This window comes from Moschus berezovskii, chromosome 1 (assembly GCF_049115385.1).
Source record: "Moschus berezovskii isolate FMDL1 chromosome 1, NW_MosBer_1.0, whole genome shotgun sequence".
Classification (NCBI taxonomy): domain Eukaryota; kingdom Metazoa; phylum Chordata; class Mammalia; order Artiodactyla; family Moschidae; genus Moschus; species Moschus berezovskii.
Window position 1 is genome coordinate 165,164,602 of NC_142460.1, and position 23,578 is coordinate 165,188,179.

The 23,578-nt window shown below is 44.6% G+C and overlaps 1 protein-coding gene across 3 annotated transcripts in view; it reads left to right on the forward strand.

The window, feature by feature from the left end:
• MX2 (MX dynamin like GTPase 2) overlaps positions 1 to 23,578 on the forward strand; it is a 37,828-nt gene that overhangs the window by 9,611 nt on the left and 4,639 nt on the right. For all 3 annotated transcript variants that reach the window (XM_055414244.2, XM_055414237.2, XM_088840801.1), the window contains 9 exons: positions 2,547 to 2,701; positions 4,046 to 4,184; positions 6,258 to 6,456; positions 13,788 to 13,866; positions 17,953 to 18,075; positions 18,290 to 18,431; positions 19,576 to 19,734; positions 21,162 to 21,238; positions 22,295 to 22,549. In XM_055414244.2, coding sequence (XP_055270219.2) covers positions 2,547 to 2,701; positions 4,046 to 4,184; positions 6,258 to 6,456; positions 13,788 to 13,866; positions 17,953 to 18,075; positions 18,290 to 18,431; positions 19,576 to 19,734; positions 21,162 to 21,238; positions 22,295 to 22,549 — 1,328 coding nt within the window. The remainder of the gene's footprint in view (positions 1 to 2,546; positions 2,702 to 4,045; positions 4,185 to 6,257; positions 6,457 to 13,787; positions 13,867 to 17,952; positions 18,076 to 18,289; positions 18,432 to 19,575; positions 19,735 to 21,161; positions 21,239 to 22,294; positions 22,550 to 23,578) is intronic.

Consider the following 23,578-nt stretch of genomic DNA (forward strand, 5'->3'; position numbering starts at 1 on the left):
CTGGGGCTCAGCTCCCTGAAAACCCCATGTCCCCAGCTGGCTCACCAGAGGGATCGCCCAGATTGCAAGGTGCTGCCTCAATTCTAGCATCCACCCCCAAAACAGGAACTTCCTGAGATCTTCACCTGGCAAGTTTCCTAGCTTCAAATGATAAAAACTCTGCACTACCATTCCTGCTACAACTGTCCTGTCCACGTGTGCCCAGCACACCCTTCAGCGTGCCTGAGATCTGCCCAGTCTCTCTCTAGCTGTGAGCTCTGTGGGCAGGACTTGGAGGGCACGTTCTGTGAACTTGGGTGAATGTTCTGTGTGAGGATGAGTAATGAGAATCTTTAGAATAGCATCTCTAAAGCATCTATAGCATCTTGGAACTCTGGTCCACTGCAGGTGGGAGTGTAAGTTGGTACAACTACTTTGGAAAACGGACACAATATACACTAAGGCTGGAGGTGTGTGCACACCCCATGACACCTCAAAACGCTAATCCCGAGTATCAGTTCAGTTCAGTTGCTCAGTCGTTTCCGACTCTTTATGACCCCATGAACCGCAGCATGCCAGGCCTCGCTGTCCATCACCAACTCCCAGAGTTTACCCAAACTCATGTCCATCGAGTTGGTGATGTCATCCAACCATCTCATCCTCTGTCATCCCCTTCTCCTCCCACCCTCAATCTTCCCCACCATCAGGGTCTTTTCAAATGAGTCAGCTCTTCGCATGAGGTGGCCAAAGTATTGGAGTTTCAGCATCAGTCCTTCCAATGAACACCCAGGATTGATCTCCTTTAGAATGGACTGGTTGGATCTCCTTGCAGTCCAAGGGACTCTCAAGAGTCTTCTCCAAAACCACAGTTCAAAAGCATCAGTTCTTCGGTGCTCAGCTTTCTTTATCCCGAGTATATCCAAGCCAAGATGTGCACTAAAAGTCAGCTTCTAGAATCTCTATAGCAGCACTATTGTGATTCCCAGATGGCGCTGGTGGTAAAAGAATCTGCCTGCCAAAATCAAACAAAAAAAAGAAAACATCCATAAAAAAAAAAGAATCTGCCTGCCAATGCAGGAGATACAATAGATTCAGTTCCTGGGTCGGGAAGATTCTCTGGAGAGGGGCACAGCAACCCACTCCAGCACTCTTGCCTGGAAAATCCCATGGACAGAGGAGCCAGGCAGGCTCCAGTCCGTAGAGTTACAAAGAGTCAGACATGACTGAGTGACTTAGCAAGCAAGCAACTATGATTATCACCCACCCCCACCCCCAGCCCCAACCCACCACGCCCCACAGACTGGGTCAAGACACAGAATGGCAATGAAAAGGAACAGCCCTCAGCCACAAGCACCAGTATAAGGTAATCACTCAAATAAAATGTTGAGCTGAGGAAATGGAACCAAGAGAGGGCTTCCCCAAGTGGCTCAGAGGAAAAGAATCCACCTGCGATGCAGGAGCTGCAGGAGATCCAGGTTTGATTCCTGTGTCGGGAAGATCCCTGGAGGAGGGCATGGCAACCCACTCCAGTAGTCTTGCCTGGAGAATCTCATGGATAGAGGAGCCTTGCAAGGCACAGTCTATGGGGTCGCAAAGAGTCAGCCATGACTGAGTGACTTAGCACGCATGCACACATGCATGATACCAAGAGAAGACGTAGTTTACGATTCCTTTTATAATTAGGTGGGGCCACAGGAAAATGCTCTTCTTGTAGGTCAAAAGTGGTTATCTATCAGCAAATTCACTTAGCTTGCTGCTGCTAAGTCATTTCAGTCGTGTCCGACTCTGCGACCCCATAGACGGCAGCCCACAGGCTCCCCCATCCCTGGGATTCTCCAGGCAAGAACACTGGAGTAGCTTGCCATTTCCTTCTCCAATGCATGAAAGTGAAAAGTGAAAGTGAAGTCGCTCAGTCCTGTCCAACTTGTAGCGACCCCATGGACTGCAGCCTACCAGGCTCCTCCATCCATGGGATTCTCCAGGCAAGAGTACTGGAGTGGGTTGCCATTGCCTTCTCCACTTAGCTTAGCCAAGTATAAAGTACAAAAATGGGCAAAAGAGTAGATACTGGTAAAGCTTAAGATAAGCGCTACTTTACGTGAGGGCTAGTGATCCACAGGGAGAGAGGGACTTTAGCAGGGTAGGGGGGCTGCCATGTTCTGTTTCTTGATATGTGTTTCTGTGACACCAGTGGGTCCCCCCTGTGAAATTCACCAAGCCACAGGCTTAAGACAAAGGGTACTTTCCTGTATGTATGTTTCACTTCAGTACAGAGTTACAAAATCATAGCTTAAGTAGTGACTGGGAGTAATAGCTAAAGCAGGAAACGTTTACAGAGTAGCCTGGTTGCCATCATTCTCCCACCTCCTAATCTCTAAAGAATTAGGCAATTCATCAGGGCTGTGCTTAAATTGCCTCCCTGTTTCTCACCTTAGGACTGTCCCCAGATACAGGTGAGACGCATAAATAGGTGAGGGACATAAATCTGCCCACAGATTCCACTGCTTTTGCTTGGTTGGGTTCTTCATCCTCTGGACTCAGGGTTTCTCCTCTCTTGGTCTCCACAGGCCAGAACATCATAGCTGGGAATGGAGTTGGCATCAGCCATGAGCTCATTAATCTGGAGGTCACCTCCCCTGAGGTCCCAGATCTGACCCTCATTGACCTTCCTGGCATCACCAGGGTGGCTGTGGAAAACCAGCCACAGGACATCGGACTGCAGGTGAGCCTCTTGGCAACTTGGGAGTGGGCCCCACGCTCAGCAGGGGGCACTGCTGAGGTCTCTGCCGGCAGCCCCCCTCTGGTGCACCTTCCCAGCCTGCACCCTGAGTAGTTGGGGAGGAGACTGCAGAGGACGATCTAGGGCTGGGGCCTCATACTCGGATTCTGACAAGGGTCCGGCAGTCATGGAAACAGGCTAAGCTGACTCTGTAGGCCTGGAGGTGTATAACTCACACCCTGCCCAATGCTGTCCTGTGGGAATATGGACCAGTGTTACCACTATCCTAATATTTAAAAGAAGCCAGACATTGGATTTTTACATGAGATCTGCCGATTTTAGCCACAAGTTCTTTAACTAAAACCACGTAAGTCAATCAGGACACAGATTGTGATCTCTGGCTGGGGACAAGAAGGCCGGTACAATGGACAGGCATGCTAACCACAGAGCAGCTCTGACCAATACAAACCAACAGCTGCTGAGCCTGGGGCTTCTTTACCAAAGACCTTCCCACTCAAGGTTGCCTGATAACACAGTCATCACGGGGATGCCAGAATCATACTTGATCTCTGGATGGGTCCACCCTGAGACCAGCCTTGTCAAGCCTTGCTGAGCCAGTTCACATGGAGGCCAAGGAGGCAAGGATGCTCTCAGAAGCAGGGTGGTTGTCCGGGGTGTAAAGGGACGGGGTGGAGGAGAGGGAGAAGATGAGACCCTCTTCCCCTGGGACTGAAGTCACAGCTGCCCTCTTCCCTTTTCCGAGGTGGAGGGGCACTGCCAGTGTTGGGAGCCCGATTACAGCCCAACTAAGACCATGGCAGTCCCTCTTGGATGGGTCTCTGCTGGCCCCACTGTCTTAGGCACTTGATTCCTCTTTTTTCCTCGACATCCAGATCACCATTCTCTGTCTCTGGGAGCCTTGTAATTAGGTCATTCCCCTGCTTGAGTTAAGGGACTAATTCCACACTTCTTACACTGCTTCACTCAGCAAATGGGTGGGGTTTCCCAGGGCATGACAAAAATGCTTGCCTGGAGTCAGAGCATGCCTCTTCCTCCTGCTGTCAGTTCAGAAGCATCCCAGGGACGATCTGTCGAGGAAGGAGGGGTCTCACCTGACCACGGGAATCAGGGAGCCTTTGGGAAAGAAGAATACCAGTAATGAGCTCTGGAGGATAAGCAGGACATCAACAGAGAACTCAATGAGGGCAGGTGGTCAGACACTCGAGAGGAAGGGTATAGGCTAAGCCAAAGCTCAGAAGTGTGAAAACCAAGTGGTGCTCTGGGATGACCAGCCGTGCTCTTGGGTGACCAGAGATGTGCTCTTCCTTTGTGATTCCCTGGCATCAGATCAAGGAACTCATCAAAAAGTACATCCAGAGGCAGGAGACCATCAACTTAGTGGTAGTCCCCTGCAACGTGGACATCGCCACCACAGAGGCGCTGAGCATGGCCCAGGAGGTGGACCCCGAAGGAGACAGGACCATAGGTAAGAAGAAAGCACCGAACTTCTTAGAGGACAGGAAGCCGGGGGAGACCCCTCAGATATTTAGAAGGTCCTGGATGTAATAGCTCTGTTAGAGGTGCCCACATCCTGCATCAGATACAAACTCTGTTCCCAGGGAAACTCCATGGGCTCGGGGTGCAGTTGCACACAGCAGATGGGTCACCCTCATTCATGGTCAGGGCTAGATGTATGGCCAATATTTGGAGGTTCTCTGCCCTCCTTCCTGTTGTCCCTTATTTGCATTCTTGACCCATTCTGGATCAGGGAGGAGAAATGCCTTATATGCTCTCCCAAAATGGTCCAGAAAGGGGGAATTGACTGGCCCATCAACTCTGCAAGTCCACAGGAAAAATTCTTGTGAGTCTTTGGTTCATGGAAAAGATCTCGCCAGGGAGTATGTGAACATACTCAGGGAATACACTTCCAGGTTTACACTGGAGCACAGGTGTCTACAGGGTTTATATTCAAGGAGAACGCTTCCTTGGAGAGGTGGGTTCTCTTAAATTCCTTTTTTAAAAATGTCCCCTGCAGAAGGCATTATAGGGGATTTGGTTTAAGAGCACAGATTGCCTGCAAATGAGAGCTTCTATTTTAAAAATTCTAATATTATTACTTAATATCACTTCTCCCCAATCACTTCACTTACCCATTGAGTTTACCTTCCTGAAAGTGTGCCAGTCATTTTCTTTGACTAAATAGATACACAGTATATTACTGCCTTTTCCACTTTTTTTCCAACAAATGCTCAGGTTTCCAGTAAGGATAAAAATAACAGTAGGGGAAGACAACTCAAGTTTAATGTGTTATTATATGCCAGACTAGACTTGTACCCTGTTACCTGCTGACTTCTACAGGCATCTAGAACACATTGAACCAGAGAGAAAACTCAGGTTTGGGGTCATCCACCATTATGCAATTATAAGTCATTAGGGATGTCTCATTAATGACCACAGGAGATAGTTTCATCTGTTAAGTAGATAGATCTATTTGGATATCAATATCTTTATAGAAATTGAGTAATACTTCTTACTAGTAGTTTTCTGTTCTTCTCATGGGGCTTCCCAGGTGGCTCAGTGGTAAAAATATATATATATATATATATCTGCCTGCCAATGCAGAAGACACAAGAGACATAGGTTTGATCCCTGGGTGGGGAAGTTTCCCTGAAGAAGGGAATGGCTACCCACTCCAGCATTCATTAGCCACAAACTCTGATAATCTGTAAGCTTTCACTAAATATTAAGTATTGTTTTTGTAAAGTCATTAAGTACTGTACACATAGAATATATACGATCAGGCCTTAGTATATTCCAAATAGCCTTATAACACTGTGCAAATTTTCCATGCATTCTAGGTCAAGTATAGAAATAGAGAAAAGTATGCTAAATTTAAAAAAGAAATGGAATATACACTCAGGTACACAGCAGCCAAAAGATGGAAACAAAGCAAGCATCCATCAAGAACACAGTCACTTGGAGTTCAAAGCACAGTCACAGGCCCTCCTTACAGTAGGGAGTGATGTGCTTTTGGAGACACGGTGGTGGAGTGAGTTGGTTCTGATGATGCATGCTGCCTTAGTGTCAGGGACACAGCGGGCACCCAAGAGACGTTTGTTAAATAAATTACACAAGGCAGTTAATGAGTTGAGTGACTGGATGGGCAAATAGAAATACAAGTAAGAGGAATGACAACGGAATGAAAGAATGAGCTGAGAGGCACTGGGCATAAAAGGCTCTTGGTCATATCAATCTTGATAAGAAGAAAGTTAGGGGCATCATAATTCCTGATGTCAGGTATATTACAAAGTGACTGTGACTAAAGCAGTATGACGCTAGCAAAAAGACAGACATATAGATGTGTGTGACAGAATAGCAAGCCCAGAAATACATTCGTGTCTGTATAGTTAGCTGATTTGGGGCAAAAGTGGTAAGAATATATAATGGGAAAATGATAATCTGCTGGTCTTGGCCAAAAAAGACCCCGTAGCCTAGTAGCATTCAATATATTTGAAGAGAAAATTGACCTCTCCACTGCCCTCCTCTAATCATCTCACAGGGATCCTGACCAAACCAGACCTAGTGGACAAGGGCACCGAGAAAGCTGTCCTGAAGGTCATGCAGAACCTCACCTATCATCTCAAGAAGGGCTATATGATCGTGAAGTGCCGGGGCCAGCAGGATATCACCAACAAGCTGAGCTTGGAAGAGGCAACCAAGAAAGAAATGATGTTCTTTCAGACACATCCATATTTCAGGTGAGATTCTTTACGACAGCCTTGGACTCCATGGACACCAACCCTGCTGACCAGAATTGGCCAAGATGGTCACCATATTTAAAAATTATACAGTTAGCATCAGTTCAGTTCAGTCACTCACTCGTGTCCGACACTCTGTGACCCCATGGACTGCAGCACGCCAGGCCTCCCTGTCCGTCAATAATTCCTGGAGTTCACTCAAACTTATGTCCATTGAGTCAGTGATGCCATCCAACCATCTCATCCTCTGTCGTCCCCTTCCCCTCCCCCCTTCAATCTTTCCCAGCATAAGGGTCTTTTCCAGTGAGTCAGCTCTTCATATCAGGTGGCCAAAGTATTGGAGTTTCAGCTTCAACATCAGTCCTTCCAGTGAACATTCAGGACTGATTTCCTTTAGGATGGACTGGTTGGATCTCCATGCAGTCCAAGGGACTCTCAAGACTCTTCTCCAACACCACAGTTCAAAAGCATCAATTTTTTGGCACTCAGCTTTCTTCACAGTCCAACTCTCACATCCATACATGACTACTGGAAAAACCATAGCCTTGACTAGGTGGACCTTTCTCAGCAAAGCAATGTCTCTGCTTTTTATTATGCTATCTAGGTTGGTCATAGCTTTTCTTCCAAGGAGTAAGCGTCTTTTAATTTCATGGCTGCAGTCACCATCTGCAGTGATTTTGGCGCCCCCCAAAAATAAAGTTTGTCACTGTTTCCGCTGTTTCCCCATCTATTTCCCATGGAGTGATGAGACCGGATGCCATGATTTTAGTTTTCTGAATGTTGAGCATTAAGCCAACATTTTCACTCTCCTCTTTCACTTTCATCAAGTGGCTCTTTAGTTATTCTTCACTTTCTGCCATAAGGGTGGTGTCATTTTCATATCTGAGGTTATTGATATTTCTCCCGGCGATCTTGATTCCAGCCTGTGCTTCATCTAGCCCAGCATTTCTCATGATGTACTCTGCATATAAGTTAAAAAAGCGCGGTGACAATATGTAGCCTTGACTTACTCCGTTTCCTAACTGGAACCAGTCTGCTGTTCCATGTCCAGTTCTAACTGTTGCTTCCTGAACTGCATACAGGTTTCTCAAGAGGCAGGTCAGGTGGTCTGTTATTCGCCTCTCAGAATTTTCCAGTTTGTTGTGATCCACACCGTCAAAGGCTTTGGCATAATCAATGAAGCAGAAATAGATGTTTTCCTGGAACTCTCTTGTTTTTTTGATGGTCCAGCGGATGTTGGCAATTTGATCACTAGTTCCTCTGCCTTTTCTAAAACCAGCTTGAACATCTGCAAGTTCACGGTTCACGTACTGTTGAAGCCTGGATTGGTGAATTTTGAGCATTACTGTACAAGCATGTGAGATGAGTGCAATTGTGCGGTAGTTTGAGACATTCTTTGGCTTTGCCTTTCTTTGGGATTGGAATGAAAACTGATCTCTTCCAGTCCTGTAGCCACTGCTGAGTTTTCCAAATTTGTTGGCATATTGAGTGCAACACTTTCACAGCATCATCTTTTAGGATCTAAAATAGCTCAGCTGGAATTCTATCACCTCCACTAGCTTTGTTTGTATTGATGCTTCCTAAGGCCCACTTGACTTCACATTCCAGATGTCTGGCTCTAGGTTAGTGATCACACCATTGTGATTATCTGGGTCGTGAAAATCTTTTTTGTATACTTCTTCTGTGTAGTCTTGCCACCTCTTCTTAATATTTCTGTCCTTTATTGAACCCGTCTTTGCATGAAATCTTCCCTTGGTATCTCTAATTTTCTTGAAGAGATCTCTAGTCTTTCCAATTCTATTGTTTTCCTCTATTTCTTTGCACTGATCACTGAGGAAGGCTTTCTTGTCTCTCCCTGCTATTTTTTGTAACTCTGCATTCAAATGCTTATATCTTTCCTTTTCTCCTTTGCTTTTCGCTTCTCTTCTTTTCTTAGCTATTTGTAAGACCTCCTCAGACAGCCATTTTGCTTTTTTGCATTTGTTTTCAATGGGGATGGTCTTGATCCCTGTCTCCTGTACAATGTCACGAACCTCTGTCCATAGTTCATCAGGCACTCTGTCAGATCTAGGCCCTTGATTCTATTTCTCACTTCCACTGTATAATCATAAGGGATTTGATTTAGGTCATACCTGAATGGTCTAGTGGTTTTCCCCACTTTCTTCAATTTAAGTCTGAATTTGGCAATAAGGAGTTCATGATCTGAGTCACAGTCAGCTCCCGGTCTTATTTTTGGTGACTGTATAGAGCTTCTCCACCTTTGGTTGCAAAGAATATAATCATTCTGATTTCGGTGTTGACCATCTGGTGATGTCCATGTGTAGAGTCTTCTCTTGTGTTGTTGAAAGAGGGTGTTTGCTATGAACAGTGCGTTCTCTTGGCAAAACTCTATTAGCCTTTGCCCTGCTTCATTCCGTGTTCCAAGGCCAAATGTGTACTCCAACACCTGTTGCTCCAGGTGTTTCTTGACTTCCTACTTTTGCATTCCAGTCCCCTATAATGAAAAGGACATCTCTTTTGAGTGTTAGTTCTAGACGCTGTTGTAGGTCTTCATAGAGCCATGCAACTTCAGCTTCTTCAGCATTACTTGTTGGGACATAGACTTGGATTACTGTGATATTGAATGGTTTGCCTTGGAAACAGAGATCATTCTGTGTTTTTGAGATCACATCCAAGTACTGCATTTCGGACTGTTTTGCTTACTACGATAGCTACTCCATTTTTTCTAAGGGATTCTTGCCCACAGTAATAGATATAATGGTCATCTGAGTTAAATTCACCCATTCCGGTCCATTTTAGTTTGCTGATTCCTAAAATGTCGACATTCATAATTAGCATAACCAACTGTTTTCATTATTTTGGTATTAAATGCATTGGCTTACTTAAATCATTTTTTCTTGGATTCTGATGATGACACTGATTAAAAATTGAAGTCGAGTATTTCATAGGGCAAGGGTCCCCAACCCCCAGGCCATGGACCATTGCAGGTATGTGGCCTCTTAGGAACTGGGCCACGTAGCAGGAGGTGACTGATGGGCAAGCGAGTGAAGCTTCATCTGTATTTACAGCTGCTCCCCATTGCTTATGTTACCACCTAAACTCCATCTCCTATCAGATAAACAGCAGCATTAGATTCTCACAGAAGCACAAAATCTACTGTGAACCACAGATGTGAAGAATCTCGGTTTCAACCTCCTTATGAGAATCATCCCCAAACCATTCCCCTCTGGGTCTGTGGAAAAATTGCCTTTCAGGAAACCAGTCCCTGGTGTCAAAAAGGTTGGGGATCACTGTCATAGGGCATAGCACACTTTGGTTTCCCAAAATGTTTTCCCTTGCTCTCTCATTTTAGTCCCACAAAGTCTTGAAAGACATTGGGATTTTTTTTCCATTGAACTGGATACTTTTTTCCTTTCCTTTTGTTTAGGAACTTACTATTCTTGAGCCATGCGGGAGAGGGTAATAAGATATAGTGGTCACTCCTGCTTTAAGGAGAGACTGTGGGAAAATGGTGAATTTTTGCAGACCAGGTTTGCTACTTACTCTGTGCCTTTGGGAGATGGCTCAACCTCTCTGAGCTTCTGCTTTTTCATCTGCTCAGAGAGTCCTGTCACTGCTTCATGGGATTAGGTTTAGGATTAAATAATATGGCACATGCAAGTGTTCTGGCCAGCACACCATAAATATCACTTTGGTCCCTTCTTTCTCTCTGCTCTGGCCCTGAATGAAAGAAACAGAAGGTTTTCAGAAGTATTGAGGGTTACAGCAGAGAGGACTGCTGCCAAGCGAAAAGAAGAGTCTGGAACAATCACATACCTGGTTTCCAACCTTGAGCAAGCAACGGGATTTGTGGGCTATTGCTGTTCAGTCACTCAGTTGTGTCCGACCCTTTGTGACCCCGTGTGGCATGCCAGCCTTCCCTGTCCTTCACTGTCTCCCAGGTTTTGCTCAGACTCATGTCTATTGAGTCGGTGATGCCATCCAACCGTCTCATCCTCTGTCATCCCCTTCTCCTTCTGCCTTCAGTCTTTCCCACCATCAGGGTCTTTTCCAGTGAATCAGCTATTCAGATTAGGTGGTCAAAGTATTGGAGCTTCAGCTTCAGCATCAGTCCTTCCAATGAATATTCCAGTTTGATTTCCTTTAGGATTGACTAGTTTGGTCTCCTTGCGGTCCAAGGGACTCTCAAGAGTCTTCTCCAGCACCACAGTTTGAAAGCACCAATTTTTCAACGCTCAGTCTTCCTTATGGTCCAACTCTCACATCCTTACATGACAACTGGAAAAAACACAGCTTTGACTCTACATATTTTGTTGGCAAAGTGATGTCTCTGCTTTTTACTACACTGTTTAGATTTGTCATAGCTTTTCTTTCAAGGACCAATTTGTGGGAGAGTTTGTTAAAATTCAGCTCGCTGTGCCATCCCAGAGTTTCTGAGTTCTAAGGTAGGCCCTAAGAATTTGTGTTTCTAACAAGTTCCCAGGCTTTCCTGGCGGCTCCACAGGTACAGGATCCACCTACAATGCCGAAGACATGAGAGACTTGGGTTTGATCCCTGGGTCAGGGAGGTCCCCGGAGGAGAAAAATGGCACCCTACTCCAGTATTCTTGCCTAGAAATCCCATGGACAGGGGAGCCTGGCAGGCTACAATCCAAAGTGTCTCAAAGAGTCACATGACAGTGACTAAGCACAAGCACAAGTTCCCATTGAGGTCAACGTTGCTGGTCCTGGGATCACACTGCTGGTCCAGGGACCACACTTTGAAAACCACTGTTCAAGGTCTTTGGGAAAATTAAGGCTTGGATGAAAAAGTGTGAAGTGCTTTGTCACTGAACATCTGTGTTTCAATCCTTGTGTGCCCAAGTGCTGGGACTCAGCTCTTTTGCGGCAAAGGTGCTCTCAGTAGCACTGGAAAAATGATCCTACTGGGTTCTTCGTGAATTTATGTTAAGGGTAAACACTTTGCAGCCAGACCACCTGGTCTGTGACCCTGGTCAAGCTGCTTAACGTTCCTGTGCCTTTGCCTCTCTCTCTCTAAAATTGGTTGTTCAATGATTAAATATTTGTAAAGCCCTTAGAATGGAATAGGCACTTAGTACGGACCATGTAAACATTTTTAAAATTTAATTTATTATGGAAAGAACATTTAACATGAGTTCACCCTCCTAACAAACGTTTAAGTGCACAATGTGGTATTGTTAACTGCAGGCACGATATTGTTCGGCAGCTTTCTACCATGTGTTTATCTTTCGTAACAGAAACTTTTTACCCTGTGATTAGCACTCTTCATTTCCTCCTCCCCACAACACCTGGCAACCACCCTTCCACTCTCTGATTGCCTGAGTCTGACTGTTTTAGATAGAGCACATAAATGGAATCATGTAGTATTTGTCTTTCTGTGACTGGTTTATTTCACTTAGCATAATATCTTCAAGATTAATTCATGTTGTCACATACTGAAAATTTCCTTCTTGTTAAATGCTGAATTATATCCCATTGCATGTATCTGCATTTTTTAATCCATTTATCGTTCCATGAACATTGAGGTTGTTTCCACATCTTGGCTCTTGTGAATGGTGCTACAGTGAACATAGGAGCCCTAATAAATCTTTGAGATCTTGATTTCAATTATTTGAATAAGTGTCCAGAAGTGGGATTGCTCGATCATATGGTAGTTCCATTTTTAATTTTTAAGGTACTTTATTACTGCTTTCCTTAGAGGCTGCATCATTTTGAGTTCCCATCAATAGTATACTAGTGTTTCAATTTCTCCACATCCTTGCCAACACTTGTCTTTTTTTTTTTTTAATAATATCATCCTAACTGATATGACATGATATTTAATTGTGGTTTTGATTTGTATTTCCTAGATAATTAGTGATGCTGATCATCTTTCCATGTGCCTTTTGGCCATTTGTATGTTTTCTTTGAGAAAATCTCTATTCGAGTCTTTTAGCCCATTTTTAAATTGGGTTATTAGGGTTTATTTGCTATTGAATTGTGGAGTTCCGTGCATATTTTGAAAATTAACCCCTTATCAGATACATGGTTTTGCAAATGTTTTCTCCTATTTTGTAGATTGCCTTTTCCTTTGTTGATTGTTTACTTGCAGTGCTGAAGGTTTTAGTTTGACATCATCCTACTAGTCTATTTTTGCTTTTATTGCCTGTGCTTTTAGTGTCATATTCATGAAATCATTTCCAAGATCAATATGATGAAGATGTTCCCCCATGTTTTCTTCTAGGAGTTTTACAGTTTTGGGTTTTACATTTAAACCTTTAATCAATTTTCAGTTGACTTTTGTGTCTAGTGTAAGAAAAGGATCCATTTTGCTGTGGATATCTAATTTTCCCAACACTATTTGTTGAAGAGGTTATCCTTTTCCTATTACGTATTCTTGGCAATTTTGCAAAAATTAGTTAACTGTATATGCGTGGATTTATTTCTGGGCTTGCTATTCTGTCCCATAGTTCTATGCTGTTGCTGTTTAGTCACTAAGTCATGTCCAACTCTTTGCAACCTCATGGACTGTAATCTGCCAGGTTCCTCTGTCCATGGAATTTTCCAGACAAGAATATTGGACTATATCTGTCTTTATTCTAGCACCATACTGCTTTAATTACAGTAGCTTTGCAATATAGTTGAAATCAGAAATATGATGTCTCTAGCTTTCTTCGTCTTTATCAAGATTGATACATCTAATCAGGGATAAATATTTGCTATAAGAAATAAAATACTACTTTGGGCAAGTCACTTAACCTCTATGAAATTGTATTGTTTTGCTTTTCCTGAAAAAATGACTTACCACCTGAGTTTATTGGGACACAAAAAGAAAAAAAAAAGTGACCTCTCTAGCCGAAGAAGGCAATGGCAAGCCACTCCAGTATTCTTGCCTAGAAAATCCCATGGACAGAGGAGCCTGGTAGGCTGCAGTCCATGGGGTCGCTACGAGTCAGACATGACTGAGCGACTTCACTTTCACTTTTCACTTTCACACATTGGAGAAGGAAATGGCAACCCACTCCAGTGTTCTTGCCTGGAGAATCCCAGGGACGGGGGAGCCTGGTGGGCTTCCGTCTGTGGGGTCACACAGAGTCGGACACGACTGAAGTGACTTAGCAGCAGCAGCAGCAGCAGCAACCTCTCTAGCACTATGCTTGCCTAGGTATGATCTTGCTCTTTAATTATCATGTCCTCATGTACCACCTGTCTTTTCTGATAGTGTGTGTCACTCCAAGGAACTGAGCTCATCTACCCACTTCTAAGGTACAGTGCTGGATAGTGATCCTATGGGCCCTTCTTAAATTCATGTGTTCTCTGTCTTGTTTCAGAGTTCTTCTGGATGAAGGAAAGGCCACAGTGCCTCTTCTGGCAGAAAGACTTACCACTGAGCTCATCTGGCACATCAATGTGAGTCAGCAGTTTAAGTTGCAAGCTACAAAAAAAATGACAGCCTTGGGTCTTCCCTGGTGGTCCAGTGGTTAAGACTTAACCTTCCAATGCAGGCTATACAGGTTCACACTCTAGCTAAGATCCCACATGCCTTGTGGCCAATAAACCAGAACATAAAAGAGAAGCAATATTGTAACGAATTCAATAAAGACTTTAAAAATGATCCACATCAAAAAACAAATCTAAAAAAAAAAAAAATGACAGCTTGTCCAGGTCACTTTCTTAGTCATGGGTTGACTAGACACTTCAGTGAAATGTCCAAACCAGCAGATAAATAAGAACATTCTGAAAACCAAATCACTCCTGGTCAGAGGTTCACAAAAGACCTTCTGAAACAGAAAAGCAGTAACTGCATAGTGTTGAAATAAAGAGTTGAATCTGTCAATTTGGGGCAAGCAAAGAGAAGGAAAATGCTAACAGGTTAGCAGTGTAAACAGGAGTGAATATAGAGTTAGCAAATTTTTAATAGCTTGTTAACAATTCACAGTATAAAAATCACTTTCCTTTGAGACTTCCTGATGGAACACTGGTTAAGACTTCACCTTCCAACAAAGACTTCACCCCTTTCAACCTGCAGGGGTGCAGGTTGGATCCCTGGTCAGGGAACTGAGGTCCCAAGTGCTTCGAGGCCAAAAATCCAAAACAATACAGAAGCAATCTTGTAACAAATTCAATAAAGACTTTTAAGTAAAGACTTTAAAAATGGTTCACCTCAACAAGTCTTTAAACAATAAATTAAAAATATAAATATAAAACATTTTCCTAGCTTCAAACTTGTAGGAAATAAATGTTCAGTTTTCAGTGATTTTGAAAACAAGAAAACCACAGACAAAATTCTCATGATGTCATTGAAGACATCTGGCTTAGTTCTTATTGAGAAATAGAGTATTTATAGCCATCACCATCGCCACTGTGGGCTCCAGGACCAGGCACCAGCCACTGCATCTGCACACCCCCATCAAGAGGATGACTTGAGAGTTGGACCACAAAGAAGGATGAGCAGCAAAGAATTGATGCTTTCAGACTGTGGTGCTGGAGAAGACTCTTGAGAGTCCATTGGACAGCAAGGAGATCAAATCAGTCAATCCTAAAGGAAATCAATCCTGAATATTCATCGGAAGGACTGAGGCTGAAGCTGAAGCTCCAGTACTTTGGCATCTGATGTGAAGGGCCGACTCATTGGAAAAGACCCTGATGCTGGAAAAGATTGGAGGCAAGAAGAGAAGGGGGTGACAGAGGATGAGATGGTTGGATGGCATCACTGACTCAACGGACGTGAGTTTGAGCGGACTCCGGGAGATGGTGGAGGACAGGGAGGCCTGGCGTGCTGCAGTCTGGGCAGCTGAGAAGAGTCAGACATAACCTATAGAGTGAACAACAACAAAGTAAGAGGATAATGGCCAGAACACGCGGAGGAAAGAAGTGGCAGGTGTCCACACTAAGAACAGTCCTCCCATTAAAAATATTAAACCCACACAAGCTACACAAGGACCCTTTCACATCGAAATAGCCCTCTGAGACCACAGTAGGTAATCGTTTCTCCTAAACTCTCGGAGTAAGAGCAATACAAGTGAAATGAAGACGCGGAAGAGCAACCCTCAGTTAAAAGGCCGAGAGAATGCCCCTGGAAGGACAACGAAGCAGACTTCTTCAGCCTGACAGACGCCGAGTTCAAAAGGGAGATAATGAAAATACTGGAGGGATTAAGAAAGGCTCTAGACAGAAATGCAGGTTACTGTAAAAAAGGAACTAAAAACTGTAAAGAGGAGCAAAAATAATAATAATAATAATTTGCCAAGATGAAAGCTGATCTAAAGACAATAAATAGAATGAGTAATGAAGAAGAATAAACAAGTGGTCTGGAAGGTAGAATAATGAAAATCACTCAGTCAGAACAGCGAGAAAACCAAATGATGAGTGTTTGTCATGCTTGCCTGAATCATTGTACATGAGAAGATGAACCTTGAGAACAGAGGTGGAACGTAGGGGCTGGATCCCAGTTCGTGCTAAATTGCATGGAAACAATGAATTCTTTTGAACCAGAAAACACATACTCAAAATATTTGTTTGTAGAGGGGCAGCATTTCTCAAACTGTGTGTGGTGCTTGTGGTAAAGAACCTGCTTGCCAACGCAGAAGACAGATGTAAGAAATGTGGGTTAGATCCCTGGGTTGGGAGGGTTGCCTGGAGGAGGGCACAGCAACCTGCTCCAGTATTCTTGCCTGGAGAATTTTTGCCTAACACACAGTTAGGCAAAAATGTTACCTAGGAAATCTGTTTAAATTCATATTCCTGAGCTGAGCTTCTGAGTCAGTAGGTCTGGGGTGGGGCCCATGAATTTGTTTTTCTCAGGTGGTCTTGGGAACATACTTGGAGAAGTACTGATTCTGGTGGAATCCCTTCAGTTTGCAGCAGAGAATTCTAAAAGAAATAACCCTGTCTAAAAACTGTGCTGCTAGTACTAAATCACTGCAGTTGTGTCCGATTCTTTGCGACACTATGGACCGTAGCCCGGCAGGTTCTTCTGTCCATGGGATTCTCCAGGCAAATATACTGGAGTGGGTTGCTGTGCCCTCCTCCAGGGGAGCTTCCCAACCCAGGGATCAAACCCACATTTCTTAAGTCTATCTCCTGCATTGGCAAGCAGTTTCTTTACCACTAGCACCACTGGGGAAGCCCGTCTAAAAGCTATATCTCCTACCTAATTGAGAAAAGCATCTTTTTTTAAAAAAGATGTTGTATTTTGATAATTTTTCATAACAGTTCTCAACATCGGACACGACTGAGTGACTTCACTTTCACTTTTCACTTTCACACATTGGAGAAGGAAATGGCAACCCACTCCAGTGTTCTTGCCTGGAGAATCCCAGGGACGGGGGACCCTGGTGGGCTTCTGTCTATGGGGTCACACAGAGTCGGACACGACTGAAGTGACGCAGCAGCAGCAGCAAATTAATTTTTAAAATATACATCAAGACACAATCATGATTGTTTGAAATATCAGGAGAAAGACTAATACCTTTTTGCCTAGAGATACAAACTGTCCAAAGAGAGAGGGGATGAGACCTTATCAACTTCTTGGTGCACTACTCCACAAACTTCCTCTAAACCCCAATAGCTCCTTCTGCCTGGCTGACTACACTTATGCGTTCACTCAGGTACCTTTACCTGCAGTTTTTACCTGCTCGGGCTGTAAAGGTGTGAGCGGGTGTGAAGTGAAGTCTGCTGCTTACCACCTCAGTGATGATATCAAAGAGTTTGTCTCTCTGAGCCTTTTCCTCTCTTGTGAAAATCAGGCAACGAAGGCATGTGCTTTGTACCACAGCGCGGGGCTTCACCAAGATGTAAAGGACTTGGAATGATGCTCAACCCAAAGACGACCCGCCTCGGTGCCCCTCTCCGTTGTTCCTTTGTTAAATTGTCATCAGCAACATTGACTGCTTTGGACCTTTGCCAGCTGACGCCGACACATAGGCATAACCTTTTCCAAAGCACCGTCTACCAGTTTATAACACTCCAGTGTTATAGGGAACATTTCACTAAAGAAACCTTCTACTATATTCAAAGGTACTTGTTATCTCAATGAAAGCTCTGAGCCAAACAAAAAACCCCAAACTGGCCACTGCCGGATTCCCTCCCTACTCTGGTCACATGATAGAACTGCAGAATTCTCAACACCAGATCGTTCAGACATTGCATCCCAAGTCCTCCTTGAGTTCTTAGCAGGAGTCACTCTCTACAATAATCACATGATAATAGAAGCTGAATGCTTTCAAACGGGACTCTGACCATACACCTAAGATAACCTGTCGGCTAACTTCAAAGCTGCAACATTTCGTTGTTTGCTCTTATTTTGTTCAGGGAAGATCCCCTGGAGAAGGAAATGGCAATACATGCTAGTATTCTTGCCTGGGAAATCCCAGAGACACCTAGCAGGCTACAGTCCCTGGGGTCACAAAAGAGTCAGATAGGACTTAGCGACTTAAAAACAAAAAAAAGTTCATCAAGCTGTAGCCTTTCATTGCTTGCTCTTATTTTGTTCAGAAATCACTCCCCTTGTTAGAAAACCAAATAAAGGAGAAGCACCAGAGGGCGACAGAGGAGCTGCACCAGTACGGGGACGACATTCCCAGCAATGAAGGGGATAAAATGTTCTTCCTCATCGAGGTGAGGATTACCCAGGACTCCCTGTTGCTCTGCCCTCCTCTCTCACAAGGTGGTGGGGGTGGGGGGCTGGGGGCGTGGGGGTTGTTGAGGTGGCTGGTGGGTCATCTGACCCCCTTGGACCCCCAGCCCCCACACCACCATGCACGGCTGATCCAATTCCCTGCTCTTTAATATAATTACAGCACAGATTGATGATTTTATCTCATCTTTTCAGAAAATTAAGGTATTTAATGAGGACATTGGAAAGTTAATAGAAGGAGAAGAAATTGTAATGGAGACAGAGTCCCGCTTATGTAACAAAATCAGAGAGGAATTTACAAACTGGATACTCATACTTACCGCCAATATTGAAAAAGGTAAGTCCTGGGACAGGGCTTCTCCAAAAGCAGCATCACGTTTACCAAGACCAGAAGCTACTTCTGGCACATAAAAATTGTGTGAAGAGCCGACTGTGCCCACACTAGGGACCTCTTAGTATCTGTAACAGCTTCCCAGACATTCTTGTGGAGCACGGCCCTCACCAATTCAGTAGTAGACCATTCCACCACCTACTTCCAACTATCTCCTTGCTTCTGTGTTTTGAGGCTTGGCAGTTTCACTTACCCTGTCTATTTCCTCCTCTTTACCCCCAATCCAAGATCAGAAAGGTCTATGCTTTGACAACAAACTCCTTACTTCCTCTGGCAGGGTTCCAGCTTCTATCTGCTCCAGCCCAAATGCCAATAGGGTGTGTGCCTGTGTGATGTTGTAGTGTATGTGTGTATATCTTTGCTTTGACACTTTAAAATATTTATTTATTTATTTTTGGCAGCACTGGGTCTTCATTGCTGCACACAAGCTTTCTCTAGTTACAGAGAGTAGAGGCTTCTTTTGTTGTGGAGTACAGGTTCTAGGACACTCAGACTTCAGTAATTGCTGCATGTGGGCTCAGCAGTTGTGACTTGTGGACCCTCGGGCGTGGGCTCAGTGGTTGTGGTGCATGGGCTTAGTTGCCTTGCAGTATGTGGGATCTACCTGGCCAGGGATCGAACTAGTGTCCCCTGCATTGCAAGGTGGATTCTTCACCACTGATCCACCGAGGAAGCTCTGTTTTGACACTTAATAAAATCAGCACTATTCCTTCCATGGTAAGAGCTCTCCAGCTATATGTAGTCTTGGAAGAAGAGCTGTAAGGGCCACAAGAATTTTTTGTTTCTATTTTCATTTAATTAATCAGATTTTTTTTCCCCTACCAACTATAAACACTCAGTTTCTCTCCTGGCATGATGACTCTCAACTGAAAACACATTGGAGTAGAAAAAGATTTTTGTTTCTTAACAGTCAATATATCTCAAACCGGCATTATCAGGCCACAAATAATTATTTTCATGACTAAAAGAAACTCTATTTAGAAACATTGCCATAGGATTCGTTGGGTAAGCAAGACTTGAAAAACATCCCTATCTTTAAACTGTCTGTGAAATTATTAAAATTTGTCCTGGTGGTTTGTTTCTGCTGCAGTTAAAAGTGTCCTTAGCGAAGAAGTCTCAAAATATGAAAAGGAGTATCGAGGCAAAGAACTTCTCGGATTTGTCAATTACAAGACGTTTGAGACGGTCGTGAAGTACTACCTGGTGCAGCTGATAGACCCAGCGCTCAAGATGCTCCAGAAGGCCATGGGTGAGGAATTCTCATAGAAAACTTTCAGAGCGCTACCCTTGTACCTCCCACAGGTCTCAGCGTTTGGAGGGAGAGATTGGAATGGAATTGTCAAACACAGCCTGCAGGTGTTTGTCCACTTAGGGGGACGGGTAGAGTGTTGTCAAGACTGTATATTGTCACCCCGCTCATTTAACTTATATCCAGAGTATATCATGTGAAATGCCAGGCTGGATGAATCACAAGATGGAGTCAAGACTGCTGGGAGAAATGTCAATAACCTCACATACACAGATAACATCACCCTTATGGCAGAAAGTAAAGAAGAACTAAAGAGCCTCTTGATGAAAGTGAAAGAGGAGAGTGAAAAAGTTGCCTTAAAACTCAACACTCAAAAAACTAAGATCATGGCATCCAGTCCCACCATTTTATGGCAAATAGATGGGGAAACAATGGAAACAGTGACAGACTTTATTTTGGGGGGCTCCAAAATCACTGCAGATGGTGACTGCAGCCATGAAATTAAAAGATGCTCGCTCCTTGGAAGAGGATCTATGACCAACCTGCTGCTGCTGCTAAGTCACTTCAGTCGTGTCCGACTCTTTGTGACCCCATAGACAGAAACCTACCAGGCTCCCCCGTCCCTGGGATTCTCCAGGCAAGAACACTGGAGTGGGTTGCCATTTCCTTCTCCAATGTGTGAAAGTGAAAAGTGAAAGTGAAGTCACTCAGTCGTGTCTGACCCATAGCGACCCCATGGACTGCAGCCTACCAGGCTCCTCCATCCATGGGATTTTCTGGGCAATAGTACTGGAGTGGCTTGCCATTGCCTTCTCCGATGACCAACCTAGACAGCATATAAAAAGCAGAGACATTACTAACAAAGGTCTGTCTAGTCAAAGCTGTGGTTTTTCCAGTAGTCATGTATGGATGTGAGAGTTGGATGATAAAGAAAGCTGAGTGCTGAAGAATTGATGCTTTTGAACTGTGCTCCCAGGTGGCACTAGTGGTAAAGAATAAGCTTGCCAATGCAGGAGACAGAGGTGTCGTGGGTTTGATCCCTGGGTCAGGAAGATCCCCTGGAGCAGGAAATGACAATGCACTCCAGTATTCTTGCCTGGAGAATCCCATGGACAGAAGAGCCTGGAAAGCTACCATCCATGGGGTCACAAAAGAGTTGGACATGACTGAGTGACCAAACAACACCAGCAATCCTGCCGAGAATGCACACCCAGGAAAGCACCAGAAGTTGACAGGATCTGCTTAGGGTGGGGGTGGATTTGGTGTCTCCATGGTATTATGTGTCATCCCTCCTTCTCTCTTGGTCTGTAGATCTGAAGAGCTCAGCACCAGAATGGGGCCAGTGTATCATGATTTATCCTCCTGTGTCTTTAACCCATTTCATTCCTGCTTGCATTTTGCTGATGTTTCGTTCTTTCCTTGATCAGAAATTATCTGGCAAACTTTCAAGGACACAGCCAAAAAGCATTTTGCTGAATTTTGCAATCTGCATCAGAGAGTCCAGGTAAGCACCCACAGTTTGCTTGCTTATAGCCTGCCTACCAGTGCAGGAGACATGGGTTTGTCCCCTGGAGAAAGAAATGGCAACCCACTCCAGCATTCTTACCTGCTGCAAGCACAAGCTGTTCTGGGGCCAGGAAAGTTCAAGGGCCTCTGTCCCCTGTAGCATCCTGGGATGAACAGAGGTCTGGGTGCAGCTACCTGGCTCCCACCCAGCCACTTCCCACCACCATCTGTACCCTCTTCTCCTGAGTCACATCAGAAGCCAGGATCTTGTGTCCTCCCATAAAACTCCTCTTGGGAAGTGACGCACCTCCCATTTCTGCTCTCAGGCCCCTGATCTGCAAGGGGAGTGGGTTGTCACATACGTGTTTGTGGCCACATACACTCCAACGAAGAACCTGCCCTTGTGAAGCTCTCACTTTCTCTCTTCTCACAAACCATTGTCTCTGCCTTCAGTGCACAGAAATCCCTTTGAAACTCAAAAGTCAACCTGTAACCCAGTCCCACCGAGTCACGTCTCCCTTTCCTGGGATGCCTTTGCCCATGTGCATGACTCGGGAGTCGCGGGATTTCTGGGAGGCACAGAGATGGAGCTGTTATCCCATGGTGCTCATTAGCACCGGATGCATTCTTGAATGCTTGGATTCAAGCCAACAACAGAGACAAGAGTGATGGGCTTGAACATGTAGACTAAACCGTAACTGAGGAAGCAGAAAGGCAGTAACGTGCGAGGAAATAGGTTGGGGCCAAGAGATAGAACAGACAGGTGCTCGCTTCAGCAGCATATATGCTGACAAACACACAACAGGCAGGAGAGCGGGTGAGCATGGCATGTGCAAGGCGGGGAGCCACACGATGCAACAGGTGAGGACGCAGCGGAGGGCAAAGTGGGAGCTTCTGAAAATTGCTCGAAATTGACCTTCATTGACCTCGGATTATTTTTAATTCAGTGTTCAACATCATATACGGTACTATAGTGATAGTAATAATACTTCCTAAGCTGTTTAAACAGCAAGGGAAGAGAAGGAAAAGTAACGTGTTTCTCTTATTCAACCAGAACAAGATCGAAGAGATAAAAACAAAACAAATGGCAGAAGCAACAAAGCTGATCCAACTTCAGTTCAGGATGGAGAAGCAGGTTTTTTGTCAAGACCAGATTTACGGTGTGGTTCTGAACACAGTCCGAGGAGAGGTTTATAATTCCGTGGGAAAGGCTTCAGGGAATCCTCAGTCGAAGCAGCCCTTTTTAAATGATCGATCTTCGATTTCCTCCATCGTTGAGATTGGGGTCCACCTGAATGCATATTTCATGGTGAGCATGTAGGGATACAGGTCAGTGTGCTGTGGTCCCTACTGAGCAGAAAGCGGGTGTCCTGGTTGACAGCTGCTTAGCTGAGCAAAGAACAGGGCACTGCTGCGTACAAAGCCCTTTAGGCTGTGAAAACCCACTCATATATCATCTCTTCATAGTTTTACAGTAACACTGAAAGGGAAAGAATAAGTTGCTCAGTCAAGTCCAACTCTTTTATACCACATAGACTGTAGACTACCAGGCTCCTCTGTTCATGGAATTCTCCAGGCAAGAATACTGGAGTGTGTAGCCATTCCCATCTCCAGGGGATTTTCCCCACCCAGGGATTGAACCCTGGTCTCCCGCATTGCAGGCAGATTCTTTACCATCTGAGCCACCAGGGACAGTAACCCTAACAAGACACTTTTAATTAATTTGCCCCAAATCAGATTTTTCATCTTAGCAGAACATGTACTCAAAATTGGAGAAGGCAATAGCACCCCACTCCAGTACTCTTGCCTGGAAAATCCCATGGACAGAGGAACCTGGTAGGCTGCAGTCCATGGGGTGGCTAAGAATCAGACATGACTGAGCAATTTCACTTTAACTTTTCACTTTCATGCATTGGAGAAGGAAATGGCAGCCCGCTCCAGTGTTCTTGCCTGGAGAATCCCAGGGATGGGGGAGCCTGGTGGGCTGCCGTCTATGGGGTCACACAGAGTCAGACACGACTGAAGTGACTTAGCAAGAGCAGCAGCAGTACTCAAAATTAATTCCAACTCCAAAGTTCATTATATTTTATTATCTGCATAAATTCCAAAATTACTGTGATCAGAATACAGCAAAACATAAGCACTAACTTTACTGGCTACGTTTTAGCTTTCTTGCGTGTTCAGAGGGTACCCAGAGTACCTCAAACTCAAACTAAGTCCCACAGAGTGGAAGTGAAAAAGCCTGTCCCTAAATTTTGTGGCCCAGCTGACTTCATGGTTTCTAAGGCTTTATCCATGGATTAAAGTATTAGGGTGCATGGAAAAGAAGGTAGCTTTT